The 25,612-nt window shown below is 39.5% G+C and overlaps 1 protein-coding gene across 1 annotated transcript in view; it reads left to right on the forward strand.

Moving 5' to 3' along the window:
* Window positions 1-25,612, forward strand: part of gpr179 (G protein-coupled receptor 179) — a 29,302-nt gene that overhangs the window by 973 nt on the left and 2,717 nt on the right. The window contains 10 exon segments of the mRNA XM_042485506.1: window positions 1,465-1,573; window positions 8,882-8,978; window positions 9,940-10,181; window positions 11,230-11,298; window positions 17,488-17,597; window positions 19,037-19,275; window positions 21,403-21,541; window positions 21,634-21,736; window positions 22,604-22,753; window positions 23,139-25,542. Coding sequence (XP_042341440.1) covers window positions 1,465-1,573; window positions 8,882-8,978; window positions 9,940-10,181; window positions 11,230-11,298; window positions 17,488-17,597; window positions 19,037-19,275; window positions 21,403-21,541; window positions 21,634-21,736; window positions 22,604-22,753; window positions 23,139-25,542 — 3,662 coding nt within the window.

The following is a 25,612-nucleotide window of genomic DNA, read 5'->3' on the forward strand; positions in this document are numbered from 1 at the left end:
CACACACACACACACACACACACACACACACACACACACACACACACACACACACACACACACACACACACACACACACACGGATCATGTTACCAGTATCTGGGTCCTCTATCAGTCCCGATTATTCGGTCTGGGCATTGGAGGCTTCACCCCTAAATGGACCTAAATTTGTATGACTTAGGGGAAATGCATGAAGTGTTTGTCCTATATGATCTGTGCAAGGACTGTTGGGAATTTGAATAGCCAATATTAATTTCTTTTTTTTAAATTTTTTGCTGTGATAAATATTGTAATTTTGGCTTTTTTTAAATTTTGGTGGGCTTGTGGTTTAGAAGGCATGTTTTCTTTAAATATCACCAAACATGTAAAATAAATAAATAAATAAATAAATGTAAAAAAAAAAAAAAAAAAAGCTAAATTTAATAATAAAATGTCATTTTTTTTCAAATCATAAAAAAATGCAAAGAAAAAAAGTCACCCAAACGTTTGAAAGAAAATAACTAAAAAGTTTTTTAAAAATCTCTTAAAAGTTTTAAAGGGAAAAAAACAACAAAAAATAAAAATATGCTTTTCAAAACTCAAAAAAACTGTGAAGAACACGCTTCCAAATCTGTACTTTTTTTTTGGCAGACTTGGCATTTTTCTCTAAAAATCACCCAAAATTTAAATTAAAAAATAATCTTTAAAAAAAATAGAGAGAAAACAGTATGTATTTTAACCATAAATGTATAGAAAAAAAAGAATCACCAAAAAGTTTGAAAGGGAAAAAAAATCACCAAAAATTTTAAAGACAAAAAAAAACCCCAAATCTCTCAGAAATAATCAACAGTCCCTTAGTTACATTTAAACATTCAGTTCTAATCCTATTCTGAATTATTTATTATATATTATAAAGTAATTAAAAGACCCAATAAGAGTACTTGATAAAGAACAGAACTAACGAGATGTATTGATGGTCAATTTGCCTCAATGGAAATTTGGGGGTAAAAATGTTTATGAACGGATGATACTGATGTTATTGCGTGTAGGTCGATTGTCCCTCACTGAGGCGAGAGTGTATTGCAGTGAAACATTCATATTCACAGTAATGTTTTAGAAATACTTGCTTGCGAGTCTCAAAATAATAACGCCCTTTTTTTCCCCAGAGTCCCTGAAAAAGATAAAAGCTCTGAAACCAACAGCGGCGGTGTTTTGTATTTCACCCGCCGCTCCGGTTCTGCCCCTGTGACCTTCTCTGCAGCGCTCCGGAGAAAAGTTTGATTTGGAATAAAAAATGTGTTTGAATCAGAGTTAGTTGGATAAAATCTGACATTTGAAAGAGAATCAAAGGCCAATCTGGTTTCTGCAGACGAAGGAAGAAAAAAGGGAATTATTTTAGTGAATCTGCGGAGCCACAGTTACTTTTCTCTGACACACGTGAGCTCACTCTGTGTGTGTGTGTGTGTGTGTGTGTGTGTGTGTCAGAGGTGTGATCCGCGTCGACGTCAACATTCAGGACATGGACTTGGACCAGTGTGCAACAGGAGACAGCTGGTTTGCAGATACTCACCAGTGCAACCGCACCACCATGGAGGTAAACACACATGGCGGGTTTGTGCAAACTGAAACTGCAAATATAAAATACGCCTAATGGAAACACACTAATATAAAAAAAATTACTGCGCCTGCATGAGGGGGTACTTTCTAAAAAGCCATGTTTTGCAAGACACGTTTTTGGATTTTCTGGGTCACATGATGCTGTGGTTATGAGCTCGTCAGTAGGAACTGGCTCCCTCATGATGCAGCAGGAGCTACAGGAGCTGTTGTTGTTATTGCATAACTCTGAGAAAGTTGAGCGGATAATTTAGAAGTTTTGAATCCACAATTCCTCCGTGACACGCCTACGTGGCCTTGAATTGGAAATAATGACGGCCAGTTAGGTGGCCGTCATTGGCCGGTGGTTCAATAAAAATAAAGCTGCTAATGTTTTGAACATCGCTCATCATGCTTCTTGAATGTTGACACGAGAGAAGACTTTGTGTTTTATCCACATTTTGAAAATATCGCTTAAATTTTACACAAATCTGTGATGGAAAACTGCCAATGAGACAAGAGCCAGAGAGAAACCAGCTGCTGCTGCTGTGCACCTTTGAGCTGAACAAGAAGATGAATGTTTACTTTTTTTAATTTTGTATTTAGCATCAAACTGCCCAATTAAAGAGGCAATGATTGGTTAAAAAAATGACGAATAGTTGGTTTATTAGGAGATTTATTTCAGTTGTTAGTTAGCAGGATAACCCAAAAAATATTCAACAAATTTAAAATGAATTTTGATTGAAAGTTTGGAAAGTTTGCAAGAAACAAGTGGCTGTTTTTGGTGCAGAGACAATGTCAAACCATCAGAACTCAGTCTGATGGTGATTTAGCGTCTGGGGTCACTGGTCGATATTTCGGGGTTTGTGGATGTCAGATATTCAGCACGTCTTCTCCCGTGTGTCGGTCATTGTTTACCTTCCAAAAAGCAACTTAAGACACGACGTCTACAAATCTGCATTTAAATGCAGAGAAATCTTTTCAAAAAGCTGACAAAAAGGTTCAACATCAGATGATATCCGATGGGGTACGAGATTTTCTTTCGGCCAAATTGTGTTTCTCCTCTTTTGCTCCCCTAATGAAGCATCGACCTGCATGCACTGACTGTGTAAATACAAGTAATGAGTCCTAAAACGCGGAAAACCGTCTGCGTTTTTGCACTTCCGGTTCCCTCTTCTTAAAGTCTCTGGGCTTTTTTAATGGGTTTCGGTAAAATGTCTTAAATAAAGGTCTGTGGTTAACGCAGGCTAAAGATATTTAGAAGTTTTGTTCTGCAACATAAAATACCAGCGATGCACGATAATGATTATTATTTCAACCAAGCTTTCCAGCTTCTTGTGACCGGTAAGGTTTTTGCAAAAGAAAGTCATTTTCAAGAGCAAAATCAATTTCATTTTTTTTATATTTTTGTTTTTTTTTTCCCTCTTATCATCTTATGTCCACTTGTACAAATTGTACAAATTGTACGAATTGTACGAATTGTACGAATTGTAGAAAAATAATGCAGAAAATAATATTGTGTTTGAGTTTTAGTGGAACTACAGAGGAACGTTCTCCAAACTGTCAGGAAGCAGCAGCTACAGAACCGTCCCTAAGTCACGGCTCTGCTGTGATCTCTGCACATTTACACCAAACATCAGATATCAGTTTATTCTTTCAGCAGAACCGAGACTCACGACACCTGAACTCAAACCGCGTCCAGCGTGTCCTCTCATCATGTCCCCCTCACACACACGGAGCAGAAGGAGGGAGGGGGGAGACGGCAGCCGCTTACACCGGTGTTCAGCGGTTACTGTGAGCAGCGAGCACGCTAATAAATGACAGAATCAGGACCGGATCGAGACATTTTGGAGCCCTAGAAGAGATTGGGACATTCGGAAAGACCAACAGAGACACCGGCAGAGACACCGGTGGAGAATGAGAATGGAGTGGACACTGAAGGAGACACCCATGGAGATGGAGGATGGAGTGGATATTCAGAAACACCGGTGGAGACACCAGTGGACAATGAGAGCAGAGTGGACATTCGGAGACACCGGCAGAGACACCGGTGGAGACACTGGTGGAGAATGAGAGCGGAGTGGACACTGAAGGAGACACCCGTTGAGATGGAGGACGGAGCGGACATTCGGAGACACTGGCGGAGACACCCATGGAGAGGGAGGATGAAGTGGACATTTGGAAACACTGGGGGAGACACTGACAGAGAGGGAGAGTGGAGCAGACACTGGTGGAGACAACCGCAGAGAAGGAGGACAGTGCGGACATTCGGAGACACTGGCGGAGACACCCATGGAGAGGGAGGATGAAGTGGACATTTGGAAACACTGGGGGAGACACTGACAGAGAGGGAGAGTGGAGCGGACACTGGTGGAGACAACCGCAGAGAAGGAGGACAGAGCGGACATTCGTAGACACCGGCAGACAATGAGAGCAGAGCAGACATTCGGAGACACCAGCTGAGACACTGGCGGAGACAGCGGTGGAGAATGAGAGCGGAGCGGACACCTGCGGAGACAACTGCGAAGAAGGAGGATGGAGCGGACGTTCAGAGACACTGGCGGACAATGAGGGTGGAGCAGACACCTGCTGAGACAACCGCGGAGGAGGAGGACGGAGCGGACATACAGAGACACTGGCAGAAAATGAGAGCGGAGCGGTCTCATGGTGCAGGCTGGTCAGCAGGTCGATGATGAGAAAGAACAGGGCCGCTGAGTTCTTGATTATTTCTCTGTATTTGTTATTTTCAAGGCAGAACATGAAGAAAGGGCGCTAACGGGCGCAGCTAATTATTATTGGGTTTTATGTTGGGGCTTTTTGCGCGCGACCAGCGGCGCCCCTCCAACGTTTGGCGCTCTAGGCGACCTCCTCTATCACCTCTGCCGAGGGCCGCCCTGGACAGCATATTTCCTCCTTGTTCACTGATGATCTAAATAAGTCGCTAAATGTTTCTCCTGTTGCGTTTTTTAAAAACTAAATACCGATAAAGCCGGCGCGTTAGTAGTCCTCTCCTCCCGTCACCCTGGGACCTTAGATCATCATGTTTGTTTGTTTTTGGACGTGGAAATGTTGTTTTATTGCATAACATCCGTAACAGTGTCACCTACACTACAGCGAAAACACCAGCGGGGAAAGAGTTAAAAAAGAAAAAGAAACAATGGGTTAAACCCTTAGCAGCAGCAGTTTGATGCAGCATGATGCAGATATCATAAACATTAAATATTATTTAATTTTCAGAATTTTAACCCTTTAAATGGCAGGTTTTTGTCATGATGCCACTATGTTTTGGGATTAAAAAATATATATATATTTATACTTCAATATATTATATGCAAAGTAAAACAAAAAAATTAAATATGAGCCTAGAATATATCAATGATTAGCAGCAGCATTGATTGCAGTCAAAATGACAAATTCCAAGTCAAAAAGTCAAAGGATCAAAAATGTCAGTTTGAATGGGTTTCAATGGAGCATTTTTTGACCTGAACAGTCTGAATGTAACTATTTAGTTTCCACAGTGTATTTTAGACTTATTGCAGGAGCTGAGCTGGAGAATGTATGCCATGTGCACGGACACAGCCAAAATCAAAAGTTGCAGCAAACAGGCCCAAAGGGTTAAATCCTCGAGTTTCCAATGTTTCAGTCACGTTTGTGACCTTTAGTTACGTCACACAAACACACTTTAAACTGTTAACGACCTCTGAAAATTGTTTAAGCTCTTTCTGTCTGTGCTCACTCCTCCATTTTTATCCTTCACTCATGCTTTCACGCATTCACACATTTTTACCCTTCTGCGTGCTCCCCACCTCCGCCTCCGCCTCCGCCTGTCTCTTTGCGTCCCTTTTCCCTGCCGGCTCTGTCCCTGCAGACCCAATCCTCCACCTCTCATCTCAGCCGTCTATTTAAAGATGGATGCGCTGGGTGGCGGGCTGCAGGATGATCTGATGGATTACAGCGATAATCCAGCCCGCTGACATACTTCCCCTTTATGCGCCGCACTCACAGAGGTCTGCAACACAAGAGAAGAGCAGTCCTAAAAATCCCCAAATCCACATGGCACCCTTTGTCCCGTCCTACCTGGCTTAAAGGATTCAAGCCCTTCAGCTGAGCAGAGACTGGACTGTCCTGTCCCCTGTGGTCCACCCTCGTCTCTCAACACGTCTTATCTCGTATCATGTTTTTCATCATCTCGGTCACACATGAATGAGTGCATGCGACTGACAGGATGTGAAGTGGAAAAAGTTGCATTTTGTTAGTTAGCTTGTTAATAAAAACTGCAGAATAAAGCGGCAACCTCCGGAGCTGCAGTTTCTCTAACGGCCACTTGAGGCTGGCTCCAAAACAAAGTCAATCTCCATAAACTCCCACGTTAAAATACCCGATTTACAGCAGAAATTAACATTTTTACAGCCTGCTATATAAAAAAAACAAACTACATTTTTGAATGTTTATATAACTCACCTGTGTACATTTAATTAAGGCTAAAAATGTAGTATAAAGTATAAAATTATCCCTTAGGGCCTCTTTTAAAATTACATACAAAATCAAGCTTTAAAAAATGTTGCACATTAGTATTATTTTCTACTTTCATTTAGTTAATTATTTAACAAACCTCAGTCGTAATCATAAATATCACATATTCATTAATTTTCAGAAATTTATCCCTTTAAATTCCAGCTGTTTTTTTTTTGTCATGATGCCACTATGTTTTTTGATGGTACAAAAAAAACACACTCAAATATTATTCTCAATATACTACATGCTAAGTGGATAATTATTTTTTTTAATTAACAGCCTGCTGATCAATGATTAGCAGCAACATTGATTTTTATAAATCATTATATTTTTTGCGCAGTGTCAAATACTCACACTCATACCACTCTGCACATAAAATGAGCTTTTAAAAATCAGGCTATAAAAATGACTATATTCATAATTATCATAAGTATTTTTAAAAAAATCTGAATTATTTTAATTTTCAAGCTTTTTTCAGGTCATTTCTGGCTTATTTTTAACTTTAAAGAGATTTGTTGCTAATCGTTGCTCATTACCATCTTCTCATCTTTTTGAATAAAATAAAGCCAGTTTGAGTAGGTTTCAAAGGGTTAAATAAACAATTCGATTGCATTTCCCTTCTTTGCTGAGCAACAATTTTGCAAAAAAGGAATTAAAAGCCAAATAAAACCCAGGGCTATTAATTAAAGTTTTATATTAATATTAAATAAATTTAAAAAAAAAAAAATTAATCACATAAAGATGATTCTGCTTATTTAATTTTTTTCTAATTTATTTTAATTATTATTGTTATTTTCAGATTTTTTTGTCTAATTTATAATTTTTCTATTTTTTATTTTTTTGTTGGACTTTTTTTCCTTACATGTCGCATGAGTGATTTTTGATCATGCATATTGTTTTATGGGCTGAGTACAAGTTTCCAGCACACACATGTAAACAACGGGCAGCCGTGTAGCCGTGAAGCCGCCGTGGTTTTAATTTAAATACGACAGATGAATGATGAGCTGCGACGATCTGCTGAACAGAGATGTGACCATGAAGAGAATTAAGTTGACCGCTCTGTGTAATCCATATCACATTAATGTTCAGCCCGTGCCATTAAGTCTCTGAGCAGCTGATAAGGGGGTTGTGTGTTTGCATATACATATGTGAGGTCAGAGTGTGTGTGTGTGTGTGTGTGTGTGTGTGTGTGTGTGTGTGTGTGACGGGAACAGGATTTCTCTAGAAAAGGATAATGCTCTCAGTAGAGGCATTACGTATCCATTTAGCTTTTAACTTAGATTAACACACAGAGCATCCAGTGTGTGTGTGTGTGTGTGTGTGTGTGTGTGTGTGTGTGTGTGTGTGTGTGTGTGTGTGTGTGTGTGCCCGACAGGCTAAACTGAAGCTAGCGTCATTCATTCAGGTGCTGTTAGTTTTAAAGCAGCAGAAACGCAGCGCTGCTTTAACAAATACTCTCCCTGGAGTCCCTGTTTACATAAAATATATAAAGTCAACTATGTTTGCACCTACACTTTAAACAATAAAGTTACATTAACTTTGCATCCAAAACCCAGCAAACTTTGTCCTTGTTGCATGCAAAGTTAATGAGTTCACAAACTACAACTATATGATTTACAGATAATGGAAGAAAATAATAGCTTTGTCAATGCAGTGCAGTAAAAACGTCATTTAACAGGACTACATGTTGCATTATTTAAATCAATCAGGGTCGACACGGATCTCACAATTTTCCAGTAAGAGAGTTTTCATAAAAAGATAAACTAATAATGTAATTTGGTGCTAATTATAGTGAAAACAGTAATTAATGGGTACATTTCCATGTAATTTATGGCTGGTATTACCTAAAAGGTTTTCAGGCTACTAGTCTGACTGTGGCTATAAATCTGCCATCGGTCGACTATTTAGGCCGGCATTCTCCCTCCTTTCACTATCTGTGCATTTTCAAAATCCCCCTTTTGCTTCAGGAAACAATAAAAACCAACATGCACATCAAATATGGCAGATTTTTACAAAGATTTAGTTCGTGCAATAAGTCGTGCGTTTGTTCTGTGGCTGAACTGTTGTAAAGATCGCCAGTGAATGAAACGCACCACAAAATATCCCGGACTCCGTCTCGAAGGACTCATGTTGATTGATTCGTCACGATTTTACCCTGACAGCGGCGTGAGTCAGTGACACTGACTTCACGAATGTATTGATCGTTCTACCTCACATGTGCATCTGTGATATCGTCGTGATATTGTCGCGATATCGCGTGATATCGCTGTGATATCGTTGTAAAATTTCCTCTATGTACATACTTATTTTATTACTTATTTATTGTTATTTGTTATTGTTATTTTCTTTGTTACATTTCACTTTTCTTTTTTCATGCTGCTGTAACATTTGGAATTTCCCCCAATGGGGGATCAATAAAGGAATATTCTATATTCTATTCTATTCTATTCTAATATCGCCGTGATATCGTCATGATATTGTTGTGGTATCGTCATGATCTCGTCGTAATATCGTTGTGATATCGCCGTGATATCGTTGTAATATCGCCGGGATATCGTCATGATATCGTTGTGATATCGTCGTGATAATGCTCTGCTTTGGTCACAAACAGCCAGTAAATCGTGTGGTTTTAATGGGTCCAGAAAATTCCTCGAGCTTCAAGACGCAAAATTAGTAAAAAAAAAAAAAAAAAAAAAAAAGCTTAATCATAAAGTATTAGCGCTATTTATTGTCTTTATTACTCAAAGTAAAAGAATGGAAAATCTAAAACACATTATTTTTCTGTTTCTTGCAGTGCGTACCAACGCCAGGCCGGGGCTTTCGGCTGGGTCAGTACTGCTGCCGCTGTAAAGACGGTTACTACAACCCGGAGTTAGCACCACAAGACCCAGGTGAGTCGATGCTTTATCGACTAAAACAAAACAAAAATTCACAGAAATGATCTCGGTTGTAGTGGAAATTTATAGTTAGATCATTACTGATTGCATATTTTCATCCATACACTACCCTTTATTTTATTTGTCTCAGCTTGTGTATGACTCAGCTCGGTTGATGGCATATTTTAGGTCTCTATCACAGGTTGTGTTACGGTGGCTTTAACCTGGAACGAGGAAATCTGAAGTGTTTTGTTTATTGAACAAACACGTTTTTCACTTCGATCAGATGATTTTAGAGAATGCGAATGTCTGTTCTGATTGGTGTGTGAAAGAGGAACGACTTCTTTGAGAAAATTATATCGGTATCTGTCAAATGTGGCATGCCTCAGCTGCTTTGCAAACCAGCTCAGGTCTTTCATTAAAGATCTTTGTATTTCTTACGACTACGCCTCAGAAAAGTTTTATTTTGAGTCAAAAAGTTCACCAGAATTTAAAGAGTTTTGAAACTGTGGAGCACCAATTAATGACATGGGTGATTTTTCCATCAAGAAGTTAGTATTGAATAGTTAAAAACAACAATTTGGTAGCTCAGATTTGCAGACAGAGGAGCCAACTTGCAAGAATTTTATTTAGCGCATCCATAGTTTCAACTTTATCCATTTTAAGTGTCTTAGTACTTTTCACCTCCAGCAATGAGCTTCAGCAGGAGATTGTAACGTGCAGTTAACGAACAATCACATGGAGTTGCTGCCGCAGCAAAAAGGACCGGATTCTTGCCGGCATTATAAATACAGAAAAACCACGTTTGTTGGGATTTATGAACAGATGAGAGTCAAAGTTTTGGCTCTTTTATCTTCGACTACCTGTGATAATTTTATAGTACAGAAGAAAAACTGCGTTTCCAGACTGCACTGCTGTATGTGCTGTGTGAGGTTTTGGTCACATGTATCTGAGGTCCTCTCATGGGTTTGTGTAGGTGTCGATGCAGATGGCGGTCCTGTGAACGCGACTGACGGCGGCGAAGGCGGCGGTGCGTGTTACCCGAACATGCCCATCTGTCTGCCGTGCTGGCCGGGCTGCAAGAGCTGCCAGGACGGCACCCCCTGCTGGGTGCAGGAGGCCTGGCTGCTCAGGGGCGGCGTGCTGGCCGTGCAGGGCGTCTTCATGCTCCTCATCTTCGTCAGCATGCTGGTGGCCTACAGGCATCGCAGAAACCGGGTGAGTCAGGGTGTTTTTGGCTCGACGGGGGACAACATACGGATGGGGTTGGATGGAGGAGAGCTGGTCCAGAGCTGGAGCCGTGATTCATTTTATCAAACATTTAGAGGTTTACTTACTTTTTTAGTCTTATGTGATTGTTAGTACAGAGCAGGTACTCAGCGGGATTTGCTCAGGGGACACTGACAGGAGGCCAGGGGCCAATCACAGCAGCCTCAGACACGTTTCAAGGACATTTCCAGGATTTAAGAACATTTCGCAGATTTTAGGACATTTATAGGATTTTAGGACGGTTCTCAGACTTCAGGATGTTTCTTGGACTTTAGGACAGTTCTTGGATTTTGGGACATTTGTAGGATTTTACTATGTTTCCAGGTTTTTAGGATATTTCCAGGATTTTGCAACATTTCTCAGATTTGACAATGTTTCTTGGATTTTAGAACATGTCTAGGACTTAAGGACATTTCTCGGATTTCAGGACATTTCTGGGATTTTAGGACATTTGTAGGATTTTACTATGTTTCCAGGTTTTTAGGATATTTACAGGATTTTGCAACATTTCTCAGACTTTAGGACATTTCTAGGACTTTGGGATATTGCAAGGATTTTAGTACAGGAACGACATTGTCCACGGAGGTCTCTTCGGATCTGGTGATTTAAACCGAACAGTTTTGTGTTTCAGTGTTTTACTGACGCGGCTGCTCACTGCGGGGGCCAACACAAAGACGTGAATTCCCTTTTTAGAGCCAATGTTTGGTTTGTCCATTCTGGGCTACTGTAGAAACATAGCAATACAATATGGTGTCCTCTAGACAAGGACCTGCTCCTTATGTAGATAAAAATGGCTAATTCTGAGGTAATGAGAAAACAATTCTTATTTCTGCTGATATATTCCCCCTAAATCCCAAACACTGGAGCTTTAAGTAAAAGATCCGAGTACTTCTTTCACAGCTGCAGACTTGTTGTATATTATAAGTTGAAAATGAACCGGTATGGTCTTTTAATTTCTCCTCATATCTTCCTGACTGGTGTATATTTTGTCCCTCAGAGGATTCGGGCGTCGGGCCTCCTGCTGCTGGAGACGATCCTGTTCGGCTCTCTGCTCCTCTACTTCCCGGTGAGTGTCTGACCGAGCTGAGAGTGTCACAGATTAGAGCTCTTTACAGATCACTGCACAGCACAGCGCCACGGATTATATCATAATGGACCATTTGTGGGAGGGTGAACGGGGTGAGGGCGTGTGTGTGCGTGTGTGTGTGTATAGAAACGGGCAGGGTGGGAAGGTAGCCGGCAGTTTTCATAACGATTATCAATCAATCTTTAGATTCATTTTACCAATTAAAGAGCCGTTAACGTAAGTCATCCGTGACTCTTTATCCATCTGTCAGAAAGTGTCAGTGGATGTGAGCCGTTCCTGCTGAGCTGGCACTCTGCTGCAGGTTATCGATCACTGATTCGCGTTAATGTGCGAACATGTTAATGGGGTGTTCTTATGGCAGCTCTGCTCCTCTTCGCTGCACACTGAGGGGGCGATTTCACACCATCGTAAAAACGATCATCACGCGCAGCACATTAAAATATTTTTATTTTAATTAAGTGACATCTATATTTGGATTAATGTCTGTTTATTTAAACACAGGAGTGATTCAGGTCCCTGTGTGCAGGAAATTACTTTTCTATTTTATTTAAAAAAACTGAAACAGGTTACAACTGAAAGGCTGACTTAATTAAGGGGATCAACTCCCTTACTATAGTTTTACAATACTGTATACAATGAGGGATGTAATAAGGAAAACCTGGCTTTTTATTTTTAAATGCCTTTTATGTATTATTTTTATTTCCTCTATATTTTTTCTATTTCATTTATATATTTTTTAATATATTTCATTTTCAGTATTGTTTTAAAATACTGAATAAAATAATGGATGTCCTTATTTTTTTACTTTTTTTTTTTTTTTAAAAAAAAAGTATTTATTTTTATTTTATTTAGTATTTTATTTCATTTTTTTTTTTTAACATTTTGTTTGTTTGTTTAATTTTTAATATATTTATTATTGTTTTATAACAGATGTAACAAAAAATAGTTGGCTTTTTTATGCAAAACTTTAATTTATTCTTAAATTTATTTGATATTTATTTTATTTTATTAAGTATTTTTATTTTTAGTTAAGTATTTATTTTACGTGATAATGTGCACACACCTCTTTGTCAAGTTAAACATAAAAAGTTGAGCATTCTTGCATGATCACAACAAATTATAGACTGTGCACCAAAAAAAAACAAACATGTAAAATATTGATGACAAGAGGATTTCTGAAGGGCACAGTTTGAGGCCTGGATTGTAAATTCCCACTCGAAGCCATCTTGGCAGTTCCACGAGACAATCCTAATTCATTTCCCAGAATTAGGATTTTATTAGGATTATGATAAGCATTGGGTTTAGTTTAGGTTTAGGTCATTGGTGGAAAAATCCCATATTAACCTTTGAGCATATTGTAATTCAGGTGGACTGAAAGAAAACCTCCTCTTGGCTCTGATTTTAGGATTCATAAAATCTATTGTGACGGGAGCCTTTGACCAATCGCAGGTCATTTCAGAAAGAGGGCGTTCCTATTGGCTGTTGTACAGATGTGAATGCGTGTGTACGTCCTTTCAGACTGTGAAAAGCCTGATTCAATGGTGGAAAATCCTTCAAAGAAAGTTGCTTTTTTAGCACTGGATACAACTGCCTACACTGTAATACAACCAAAAAAAAGAAATATGAACTTATCGAAAAGAGTCTAAAGGAGAGTCTGACAATAACAAAATAAAACACATTTCAGTATTGTTGAAGTATTTCAGAGATGGAGAGAAAGATGTTAAAAGTTTAACTTCGTGCTGCAGATTGTAAAAGAGGGAGGCCGCTTCAGCACCACGGACAGCTCCGTGGATTAAACAATACAAAGCACGGTTAGGATGCTGATAATTGGGGGATATTATGTATAATTTTGACGCATTTGCTCATCTACCCCTCAAAAAGCCGATCAGACACGTATTCATCAGAAAAGCCACATAAGAACTCATCACCTGCAGAGCGCTTTTTAAGCTTTTTAATGATTCTCTATAAAAGTCCATCTGAGAAGAGCTTAGAAGTGCCTGCATACACATGCTTCTCCCTGCTGATTTGGACAGATAATCACTAAAAGGCCTACAGAACGCATTCTTATCCCAATATCATCCACCACACTCAATAACAGCAAAATCTCACCATGTCTCAATACACACACGAAGGGAAATTTAACCCTTTGAAAACAGAGAAAAACAGTTTGATTTTTTTATTAGTAAAAAACAAATAAGGAAATTAGCTTTAAAAAAGTGCTAAAAATAATTTGAAAAAATATATTAAATATTTATTAAATATATATTCTGTAACATATTTTGGATATATTATTCTAATCTATTCTATAATCATAATTATAGTTTCTGGAATTTTTTTTTGATAATTTTTTTTTTTCTCGTTCTATTCTTTTTTTTAAATATTAATTTTCAGGTTGTTTTCTTGTCACTTTAAACCAGTTTCTTGCAATTTGCTCATTGTCTTTTCCCATGTTTTTGAGCAGAATTAAATGTTTTTGCTCAGTTTTGAAAGGTTTAAATACTCAGGTAGGGCATCTGAATGCAGGACTCAGATGGTTAATAAAATCCTGTAAATGAGCCATATTCCTCAATTTATCCTTCTCAGCACACCGTTTCCTCATTTAAACATCAGCTACTCATTGAATAACTTAAGTGATCGCGTTATAACATGAAACTTTTTTACATGAGATGATTCACGTTATTACAAAATAATTAGTGTCCTAAATAGTGACAGTTTTAAATATATACATGCTTGAGTGAAATATGTGCAATGCATAGGAATAATTGAGGACAATGTGTTAGACGAGGCAGAAGATTTACAAAACAGTGACGCTGTGGGATAAAAGTAAATTTAGGATGTACGCGATGCAATTTAAACTGCAAAACTATAAACAGTCGGACAGGAGGCGCAGGAAAATGACTGAAATCTTTTTTTGGCATTTTGGGGAGGAGTTCTGTTTGGAGAGATTCAAAGGTGAACTGCGGCCCACAAACCCGACTGTAGTTCAGAGGGTCCGAGATGAAAAGGTCAGAGGTCACGCTCTCATCTCAGCGAGAGCTCACTGAGAGGAGGCGGCGTCATTTCATCTACAAACAGATCGCCTGCTGGAGGGCTCGTTTGTTGTGCATGTGGAGAACGGCCGTAGTGCTGAAGTCCTGTTTGATCAGGGCTTCTCGACACTTATTGATAATATTGATTTAAAGAATCAGAGAAGTTGAAGCAGGATTAGGAGTACAGTTTTTACAGTAATGCAAATTTGAGTTTGCACTTTAGTCTCTTTGGGTCTTGTGCTACTTCTACTGCTGCTACATCTACTGCTATAATTACTCTTGGTACAAGCAGCAGTAGCTAAATGCACATATTGATGTTGGTATTGTACGTTTTTGCAAACCTTTATATATATTGCATTTAAATGTTTCATATGCAGATATGTTTCCATTTTCAATTTGTGGTTAAGTTTTTGTTAGGGCATAAAAAACATCCAGTTTTAGTTTAAGACACCTCTTTTTGTTGCTAAAAACACAACTGGAATTATGCTCATTAAAAAATTACCGCTTTTCTTGCTACAAACACGGCTGGAAATGCTTGTGTTGTTAAAAAATACCCACTTTTTTTGCTATAAATACAGCTGAAAATGTCCTTATCTGTCATTAAAAAATACCCATTTTTGTTGCTACAAACATGGTTGGAAATGTTCTACATGTTGTTAAAAAAATACTCACTTCTGTTGCTACAAATACAGCTGAAAATGTCATTATCTGTCATAAAAAAAAAACAACCAAAAAACGCTTTTGTAGCTACAAACATGGCTGGAAATTTTTAACATATAGTTGAAAAATACCAACTGTTTTTGCTTCAAAGACAGCTGGAAATGTCCTGACCTGTCGATAAAAAATACCCATTTTCAGCGCTACAAACACAACTTGAAATGTGTCTAAAATACATATTTCTGCTCCTACAAACATGGCTGGAAGAAATGCCCCCAAACTCTTGTTAAAAAATATAAATTTCTGACGCTGCAAACACGGACAGAAATATCCCAAACTGTCCTCAAAAAAGTCATCCAAGTCATTACACTTTATTTTGAAGGGTACATAATTTATGTAAAAACTAAATTTTGTGACCTTGTCTCCAACAGCTGTGGAGACATTTCCACCAAAACTACAAGCATCAACCTCATGGTGACGCTAGAGCAAAAATCCCAGGATCAGTGAAGTTGTTAGGGTTCATAGAAACTTTATGTGGATTTATTAAAGAGGACTTTTAATTTCAGCGAGGTCACTGGTGTTCTTTGGCTCCACCTGCACATCGTAGCTTCAGATCGACCAATCAGATTCGCTCTTCGTCTATCTGCCTCTGAGTGCGGCTCATTTCTGCTGATTAAAGTGTCCTTCGTCTGGACGTTTACTGCCCGTCGTCTCTGATTCTATACGAGTTCGCTCTGAGTGGTTTTTATCCTGTATGAGTGGTTCCAACACAATGATGTAAATTTGCATTCACATTTTAGGCTTTAGGCTGATGCTCTTATCCAGAGTGACGGAGACGGACTGTCACAGCAGAATGAGCTTTAATTCCTGGATTACAGTCATCCACTCGACTGTTACGCACTGAGCAGACAACCTGTTGTTGCATCTGACCGACTTAAGTGCTCACAATGTAAATAAACACGCTGTGCTTTTTCAACAGGCGATTTTTGTCTGTTAATGCTGAAGAGACGTGTTATAAAGTGTCTGTATTTTTGTAAAATTAATGGTAACAGCAGTTTAAGAACCATTAATGATAGTAGAAGTAAAAAAAAAAAGTTGCTGTGATTGTGATAGCACCAGCGGTTGCAGAAAAGGAAGAAATTATGCTTTAGAAATGTTACTGTTCAATAACAGATATGAAACTTCCCAAGTTGATTACTTAAATTGACAAAAAAAAAATATGTATGCCCAGTGGTCTGGTTTAACTATTTTATTTTATTTTATTTCTTTTATTGGTTTAACTCAGTTTTGCTTTTGCTTTTACTGTTTTATCAGGAAAGTTATAAGTAAAGTTATATTTTTTTTCTTATTTTGTTGGCTTTACTCGTGTGTTATCATCGTTAATTGGTCTATTTAATGTGTTTTATTCTGGTTTTAGTTATTTTATTTATTTGTATTTATATGTATTATACCCTTTGAAAAGTAAAAATCAGAAAAAATGCAATGAGAATTACTATGTAAAACATGTATATGAAATGGATATGAATATTATTACTCAAAACAATAATACAATAATTATAGGAGTCACTGCAGAAACAGCTTAACCCTTTAAAACCTGAGCAAAAATGGCCTGATTTCTTTCAAAAACACAACAAAACAAACAACAAAAAATGGCACAAAAATGACAAGAAATTAGTAACAAATTACAAGAAATTATACGAAGATAATTTTAAAAAACAAAGAAAGTAAACAAAAACAAGAGACTTCACAAAAGTGCTAAAAAATATATTTCACATAGTTTTTTCTTTTTCTGTAATATCATTCTAAATACATAATTAAGAGAATTATAAATATACTTTTCTGGATATTTCCCTTGTTTTTTGCTATTATCTAATAATCTGCCCTGCCCCAGCTAATCTCATTTTCAGGTCATTTCTGTGTCACCTTGAACATTTTTTTTTTTTATTTTTATTTTCAGTTTGCAGGACATTTCTGGTGACGTTGCTCCTTATGTTTTGTTTTCTGTTTCTGAAAGAAATCAAATCAACTTTTTTTAGGTTTCAAAAGTTAAATGCGAGTGAAAGGCTTCTGACAACTGCAGCCAAACCAGGTGTGAAAGGGTTAATTTTTAGTAGTAGTTTTATTTTATCCTCTTAGTCTGTTTTATTGATTTATATATGATCTTATACTTCTTTAGTCTCAGAATTATCGTTAAGAGTGTTTATTATAAGTTTGATTGATTGATACTAGTTTTATTGATAGCAGTATTAACAGTTACAGTGCAGTAATACTGGAGCAGTAGTAGTAGAAGTGGTTGCAGTGGTAATCAGACTTCTGTGACACCAGTTACAGTTGTAGAAGTACTACAAACGTTTTGTTTTTATTCCTAGAACTTTTTTAGTAGTATCAAAAAGAGGTAGTACTTGTAAGCAGCATGGATAGTAGTACTGTAGTTGTACATACTGTGGTTTTACTTACAGTGAGCGTCTCTGTGTCTCCGCAGGTGTTCATCATGTACTTTAAGCCGAGTACGTTCAGGTGTATTCTGCTCCGCTGGGTCCGAATGCTCGGCTTCTCCATCGTCTACGGGACGGTCACTCTGAAAATGTACAGGTGGGTTTGAAATTTAGGTTTCTTTCATTTTTACACATCAACAGTTAAGATATCTCATGAACACCTTGAGGGAATTTCCTCAAATTTGGCACAAACACTCACTTGGACTCAAGAATGAGCTGATTAGATTTTGGTATTCAAAGGTCAAGGTCCCTGTGACCTTGCATGCATCTCATTCATGTGAACACAATATTTTAAGATGTGCTCGATATCGATATATATAACAATATACATCAAATTACTATTTCTGTCAAGTTTAATGGTTCCCTTTGACTCCTCAGTGAGATATGTAGATATTATCAGGTTAATTTTGGTTTAAATATTTATTTTCTGTCAGACATTGAACATGACAAATATACTGTAGAACAGCATCACCAGCTGGAGGACCTATTCTACCAAAATTCAAAGAGGTCCTGTTACTAAAATTTCCTCCCAGCAAAGGTCCCAGCCTCATACCTAAAATCAATTAGTCAATTAATTAATTGAACATTTTACTTCAGTTATGATCAATGAACAATTATTTTGCTTTTTTAAATTCTTTGTGGTTTGTTTTTTTGCCCTCATAGTTTGGGTGTAAGATTTTCCTCGGTGTCGTGCGAGTATGAGACAGAGCCCGAAAGCTGGCTAGAGGTTCTGAATGTTGTTTTTACCCACTGGAGCGGGCTGTCGCACATGTCCAAAACTGGAGTGGCTGGAGCGGGCTGTCGAACTGGAGCGGCTCCAGCAGGCAGTCGGACATGTCCGCGCGCTAAAGCGGACTGTCGCACATGTCCAAACTGGAGCGGTTCCAGCGGGCATTCGAACACGTCCGCGCGCTGGTGGACATGTCCGCGCGCTGGAGCGGGGTGGGGGACATGTCCAAGCTGGAGCGGCCTGACTACCTGTCCAAGCTGGAGCCGGCTCGGGCAGTCGGACATGTCCGCGCGCTGAAGCGGGCTGTCGCACATGTCCAAACTGGAGCGGCTCGAGCGGGCAGTCGAACAGTCCGCGCGCTGGTGGACATGTCCGCGCGCTGGAGCGGGGTGTCCGACCTGTCCAAGCTGGAGCCGGCTGGAGCGAGGTGCTGGACATGTCCAAGCTGGAGCCAGCTGGAGCAGGGTGCTGGACATGTCCAAGCTGGAGCGGGCAGACGGACTTCAGCTGACGTCAGCCGGACCACATTTGCGGAATCCTAAAATGAAATGCCTCAGATTTGTATTACGTTTGTGGGCTGTCATTATGTCGCCGGGTGTTACAGACTTTTTATTAACTAAATGAACTTCAATAATCATGAATTTATAACTGAAACATATAAAATAAACAAGTCAATAAAACTACCTGAGACAGAGAAACACCTGCTCTGCATGCCCCCAAAAACCAATACCAGTCCGTTTAAACTGCAGGTTGTAATGCAACAAAATAGACATTTTGTCCTAAAACGTTGGTTCTTGCCTCTGCAGGGTCCTGAAGGTGTTCCTCTCACGCACGGCCCAGAGAGTGCCCTACATGTCAAGCCTCCACCTGCTGAGGATTTTGGGAGTGATGCTGATGACGGTCAGCTGGTTCCTGTGTGCGTGGACGGTTGGCATCCTGCAGAACCGCGACAGGAACATCCCGGTGTTCATCACGACCAACACGTCAGACGGTCAGGGGTTCAACCTGTGTTACCTGGACCGCTGGGACTACATGATGGCTGTGGGTGAGTAACAGCGGCAGACGAGCCTGGAGGATAGAGGGTAGTTTATAGTTTATAGTTTTATTTTTGCACAATTAAAACACACAAAGAAAAAATAAATAAAATTAAAATACAGTGCAGGGAGAGGCAAAAAATCCATAGGGCTTATTTAAAGCCTCCACCTAATGAAATTAACACAAGATTATTAAGAACTCAGAAGTACAGAAACATACAGAAAAAATACATAAAATAATACCAGTGGTACTACTAATAACTACTACTAATAACCAAATATGTTTGATAATAACAGCAAAAAACTGCAATAATAAAATCCAATTAAGTGCAGAAAATATGAATGTGAGACATGTAAAATGATGTTAGTGCGATAAGTGTGTGTATGGGTATGTGTGAGGGGTATAATAGATTATACTACGCTGACCCTTGAGCAATATCAAAAATACATCACAGTGAATGAGACATTTTTAAATATGGACAAAATACACCCATTACAAAACAAAGGTTAAATGTTTTTTTCAGGCATCTTTTGTAACACTTTTTCTGAATGCAGGTTTTTACCAGATGGAAAAAATCATTCCACAGTTTCACTGCCCTAAATCTTATTGAAAACTGACCTCGACAAGTAAGAAATTTACAACAATAAAACTCAATCTGCTCGGACTCTCAGCTCAAATAATAGTCAAGAAAGTTATTTTTAACTATGTAAAATACCTCATCCCCTCACCATCAACACAGAGGAAAAAATTAGAAAAATATATGTAAATCAAATATATATCCTTAAAAAATAATCTGGTTTATTGAGTGCCTTTTTTGTCATTTCGGCTTTCATTTCTCTGAGTAATAACAGCAGTGTATTAACCAGGTTAATTGTTCTGATCAGACAAGTTGTAAATACAACAGTTGAGTCTTGATTATCTAGACCAGAGTTTCCAAAACGTCTCCTGGAGCACCAGTCCTGCATGTTTTAGATCTCCCCCTCCTCCAACACAGCTGATCCCAATGATCACCTCTTTATTTACTCCCTGTGCTGCTTGATGTCAAGCTGATCATTTAACCCTTAAAAGCCTGCTTTAATATCACACACAATCCTATCGCTCTGTGCACAAATTCAAGCTTTAAAAAATAATTATACATTAATATACTTTCATTGACTTAATTTTTAACCAACATCATTCCTAATCATAAATATCAAATATTCAGTCATTTACAGTATTTTAGCCCTTCATATGCCAGGTTTTTGTAATGATGCCACTAGGTTTTTAGATGAAAATAAAAACACAAAAAATGATTTATTTTTAATATACTACATGTAAAGTAGATGATTACAGCCTGGAATATGTCAATGATTAGCAGGAACATTGATTATGACAGTGCACCCAGTGTGGGTGGCCAAATATGGCTTTAAAAAGACATCAGGTGGAAAATAGTAAAAATGACAAATTCCAAGTCAAAAGCCCAGAATGACACCCAGAAATAACACAAGTCGTGTTTTTCTGCTCTGATGGCTGTGGGATCAAAAATGTCAGTTTGAATGGGTTTCAATGGAGCATTTTTTTTTAAAATTTGCACTTAACAGTCTGAATCGCACAATTTTGTTTCCACAGTGTATTTTAGACTTATTGTAGGAGCTGAGCTGGAAATTCCAAGATTAAATAAAAATGTACAATGTTTATGCCATATGGATGAATAGCAAAAATTATCAAAAAATGAAGATTGAAAAGCACGAAAAATGTGCCAAACAGGTATAATTCAGCTGTGTTGCAGCAGCGAGAATCTAAAACATGCAGGATAAGTGGTGCTTGAGGAGAAGTTTGGGAAACACTGATCTTAACTTAGTTCATTTTAGAGGTAAAATCAAAAGTAATGACACCTGAAATGTCCAGAATGATCCCCCATTGCTGAGAAAAACTGTGTGTGCACAACTACAATAAGTAAAGTAGGTCAAAGTTAAACCATGAAATTACAACAATAACACCAAAACAAGAAGACTTTACCTTAAAGACTAAAATCCCTGGCTCAGAGCAACTATAACTTGGATGGCAGTTTTCACAACATTTAGCATTAATTGATAAAAACTTACTTAAATGACACAAATGATCTATTTATACCTGAATTGACTTTGTTCTTCTGCAGCTGAGCTCCTGTTCCTGTGCTGGGGCAGCTCCCTGTGGACCGCCGTCAGACCCGTCCCCTCAGCCTTCCACGAGCCTCGTTACATGGGCATCGCCATCCACAACGAGCTGCTTCTCTCCTCCATGTTTCACCTGTTCAGGTAAACAGCAAGCATGTCTCTGAACCTCTCACATGCAGGACAGCTAACCGCCAGCTGGTGTGACACAATTTGATCATTTCTGTCTCCCTCAGGTTCACCTTTCCCTCTCTCCATCCTGATTGGATGTTGCTGCTGTCCTTCACGCACACCCATGTGACCATCACTGTGACACTCGCCCTGCTCTTCATTCCAAAGGTACTTTGCATTTTCACGCCGTGGTGCCAAAGGAAGTCAATACTGGGGTACAACAGAGGATTAAAAAAGGAGAGGGTCATTATTAATCATTAATAAATGGCTGTAATCCCGGATTATTTAGATTACACATAAATTAAGATATAGTGGCAACTTCCTCTTCTTTGCACCTTGTAAACATTTAAGAGATGAATGTGGACTGAAATGTATATAATGTGTCTTTTGTTACATATAATGGAGTAACAGGGCACAATCTTCAAACAGTATCAAATAAATGTAGTGCAGTAAAATGTATACCATTTGCCTAAAAAAATGTGGTAGAAGTATAAAGCAGCAGGAAATGTAAATATTCAAGTAAAGTAAAAGTACCCAAAAATTGTACATAAGAGTGATTACTGTTTTTTATTGTAAGTTTGGGCGCATTTTCTGTGCAGCATTGAGTCCAAGACAAATTTCCCATACTGGGACAATATAGTCCATCGTATCGCATCGCATCACATCGCATCGCATCGCATCGCATCGCATCGCATCGCATCGCATCGCATCGTATGTTAATTAGCACAGCGAGCTCGTAGAGTAAGGAGCATCTGAATCTCATTCACATTCACATTCTCGGCTGCTGTTCCTTTTCTTTGAATTAGCAGCTATGCTAACAGCTGCTTTTTAAATCTCCGGTGGTAGGTCACACGCATAAACACGTTGTCAAAACATCACACTCCACCTTTCTGCGATCAGACATTTTCTACCGAATGGCATATAATCTGCACTGTTACTACCTCCGCTGCCTGCTTTAATGCCTTGAACAATGTGAAAGGGGTTAATGTTGTCACCATATGCAAAATATTTACATATGAATTGTGTTTGTTCCAGTTTCTTTATGTGTCTAAGCCGGGGAGAGAGGAGATTGCAGCAGAGGTGTATGAAGATGAAGTGGACCTGCGGCGCTCCGGCTCGTACCTCAACAGCAGTTTCCACTCTGCTTGGAGCGAGCACAGTGGAGTGGACCCGGATGACTTTCGGGTAAACTCTCTTATCCCCTCAGAACGATGTTATCACTTTGCACAGGGACATAATTTACAAACTGTGCAAGAAGTCCCAAAGGTCACATTTAAATAAGAAACATAAATGTTCCTTAATTTCAGTTATGACCACATGTAGACTCACTTAAACAGATCTTAAATGTATCATAATTTAAATCATAAATTAACAGTAAATACAAGCAAAGGTACGGTAACTATATGTTGTAACCTTTCTCCACCCTTTATCCTTGTCCTAATTGGTGGTGTTCTTACATGAAAACGTGTCGGTTACCTTTCCTCTGACTTGTTACTCTCCATGTCTTTCCCTCTCCTCAACCATTTCCTCAATCCCTTCATTGATCCCCTCCCTTCTCCATATGCACCAGGATGAATTGAAGAAGTTATATGCCCAGTTAGAAGTCCACAAGACCAAGAAGATGACTGCAAACAACCCTCATCTGTCAAAGAAGCGAAGTTCACGATGTGCACTGGGGAGATCCATTATTAAACGCATTGCTGAGATCCCAGAAAGCATGAGCCGGCAGTGCAGCCGCGAGGAAAAAGACGGATCCTTCCACAGCAGAATCAGCGTGAATCAGTCTGACTCTTTCAGGAGGGCCCCTGATACAGCCAGCATCAGTTACAGGAGTTCAATGAAGTCAATATCACCATCACCATCACCATCCATGCGCAAGTCCCAAAGTGATCATCACTATGTCAGGGAAAGAGACCCTTCCTTGCGTGACTCCATGTTAAAGGCAAACGCTGTGAAGAGATCTTCCCGGCGATCTGAGACAGACTCCTTGGATATTCCACCGGGGGTCTGCAAGTCAGCCAGCGCCCAGAATCTGACAATTGACACCAATCTCCTGCATCCAGATCACAACAGGCTTCATAAGTCCCTGAGTTTAACCTCCACAACTGCCCATTCAGTGGAGAACATTGCTAAGGTGAACAGAGCGAGCACGGTGCTGACGAGATCGAGGCAAAGCATTTCTATTAGTGACCAGACCAGGAGTGCTCTACAGTCAGAGTCATATGACAAGGCTGAAGTCTGTCCTTGGGAGGTGGAGCAAGAACAATCAGCGGACAAGAGTCAGAAACATGTCACCTACGCAAACTCTGAGGAGTCAGGGGAAAAAGGGCCACCATCTCCAGAGGTGCTTATCTGCCCCTGGGATCATATACCACCTGTGGAAAAGAATCCTTCAGAGGATAAGGGACTCAGTGAAACTGAGTCCCCCAAACCACAGCCCCCTGTGTCTGCAAGTGCACCAGGCACTCCAAGACCAAAGTTCACAAAAGACCAACGTGTATTCTCCTTTCGCACTGCCACCAGTAAGTGGCTCTCTGTGAAATCAGTCGTGGGAACCATGGAGGCAGCAAACAAGTCCAGTAAGGAGGGAAATCTAAATAAAGAGGATGCTGTCTCACAAAAAAGTCAGGAGAGTGCTTCCACGACCCCAAGATCAGGAACATCTAGTCGACGTCAGAGCATAGAAAAGAGGTCCCTGCAGAAAAGAAGCAAGACAACAGTAGAAAAACCATGCCTCGTGAAGCAGAACGCCATCAGACTGTCCTCTGGGGATTCTTCCGAAAGAAGCCCAAGGAGGCTCGTGATTGTAAAATCTGCCGTCTACCCTTGGGACATGGATGATATGCAAAAAGATGGCACTTACGAAAATGTGTTTTTATCAAGGCAGAACAGCAAACGCAGTAGTATCAGTTCTTGGGAAACCGCCAGCAGCTGTAGAACTCCTTCAACTCACAGAAGAGGTAGCAATCGAGTTAAACCAGTCCATAATACTTCCTACACAGATGTGTGTCCATGGGATGGAGCTGGTACTTCTCAAGAAGGAGAGGCACTAAAGAAGCAGCAGAGCATTAAAGCAGATGTCTGTCCTTGGGAGACGCAGGTATCTGAACCATCTAATGTATGTCCCTGGGAATCTCAAGAGCAAGCGAATATGAGAAGACAAGGAAGTGGTCGTAGTGAAGCGTGTCCTTGGGAAACACAGGATATTCCTGTTATATATTATACTAACACATCCACAGATTCACCGGCACGGCAGACTTTGAAGCATTCATCAGATGTATGTCCCTGGGAGACTGCCGAGAGTCCCCAGTCATCAACAAAGCAAGGTAATGAATATGCTAATGTTTGTCCTTGGGATGTTCAGAGCAAGGCTGAAGTTGTATATGAAAACCTAAATCCTTTAGAAACCAAGGGTGGGCTGTCAGTACCCATTCGACAAGAAGTTTTTAAACATGCCGTCTATCCGGGTGCATCAAAAGAAAGTTTAAGTAATGAGCAGCAACACCATGTAAAATCACCCACCCTGAATTTGGGTAGTCAAGTGACCAGAGCAGCAGAAAGTTGTCCATGGGATTTCCCTGATCCCCCTAAAAACCTGGGAGACATTTGTCCATGGGATGAGGGGAACACTGAGTCAACAAATACAGGTTCAACTACACAAATGACCACCAACATAGATATTTGTCCCTGGGAGACTGGACATCAAGACAAACAAGAAGACTCACAAAAAGGTGTCTCGCCGTTGAAAGCTGCTTCCGTGCAGACTGATGTGAATGCCGGCAGTAGAGAAAACATATGTCCCTGGGAAACTGACCCCACTGAAAAAACTGCAGTTACCAAGATGGTGTCACATGGACTGGAAAGGCCGGCAGACGTTTGTCCGTGGGAAAGTGCCGAACCAGAATCAGGAAAGTCACACACCCTTAAAAAATCAGAGAATCAGGCAAAGCAAGATGCAACCCGTGCAAATATTTGTCCATGGGATACAGAGGAAGCAGAGGCAGTCAAAGGTGAAGTATCAAGAGCACCAGGAAAGCCAGAAAG

Source organism: Plectropomus leopardus, chromosome 4, assembly GCF_008729295.1.
Source record: "Plectropomus leopardus isolate mb chromosome 4, YSFRI_Pleo_2.0, whole genome shotgun sequence".
Lineage (NCBI taxonomy): Eukaryota > Metazoa > Chordata > Actinopteri > Perciformes > Serranidae > Plectropomus > Plectropomus leopardus.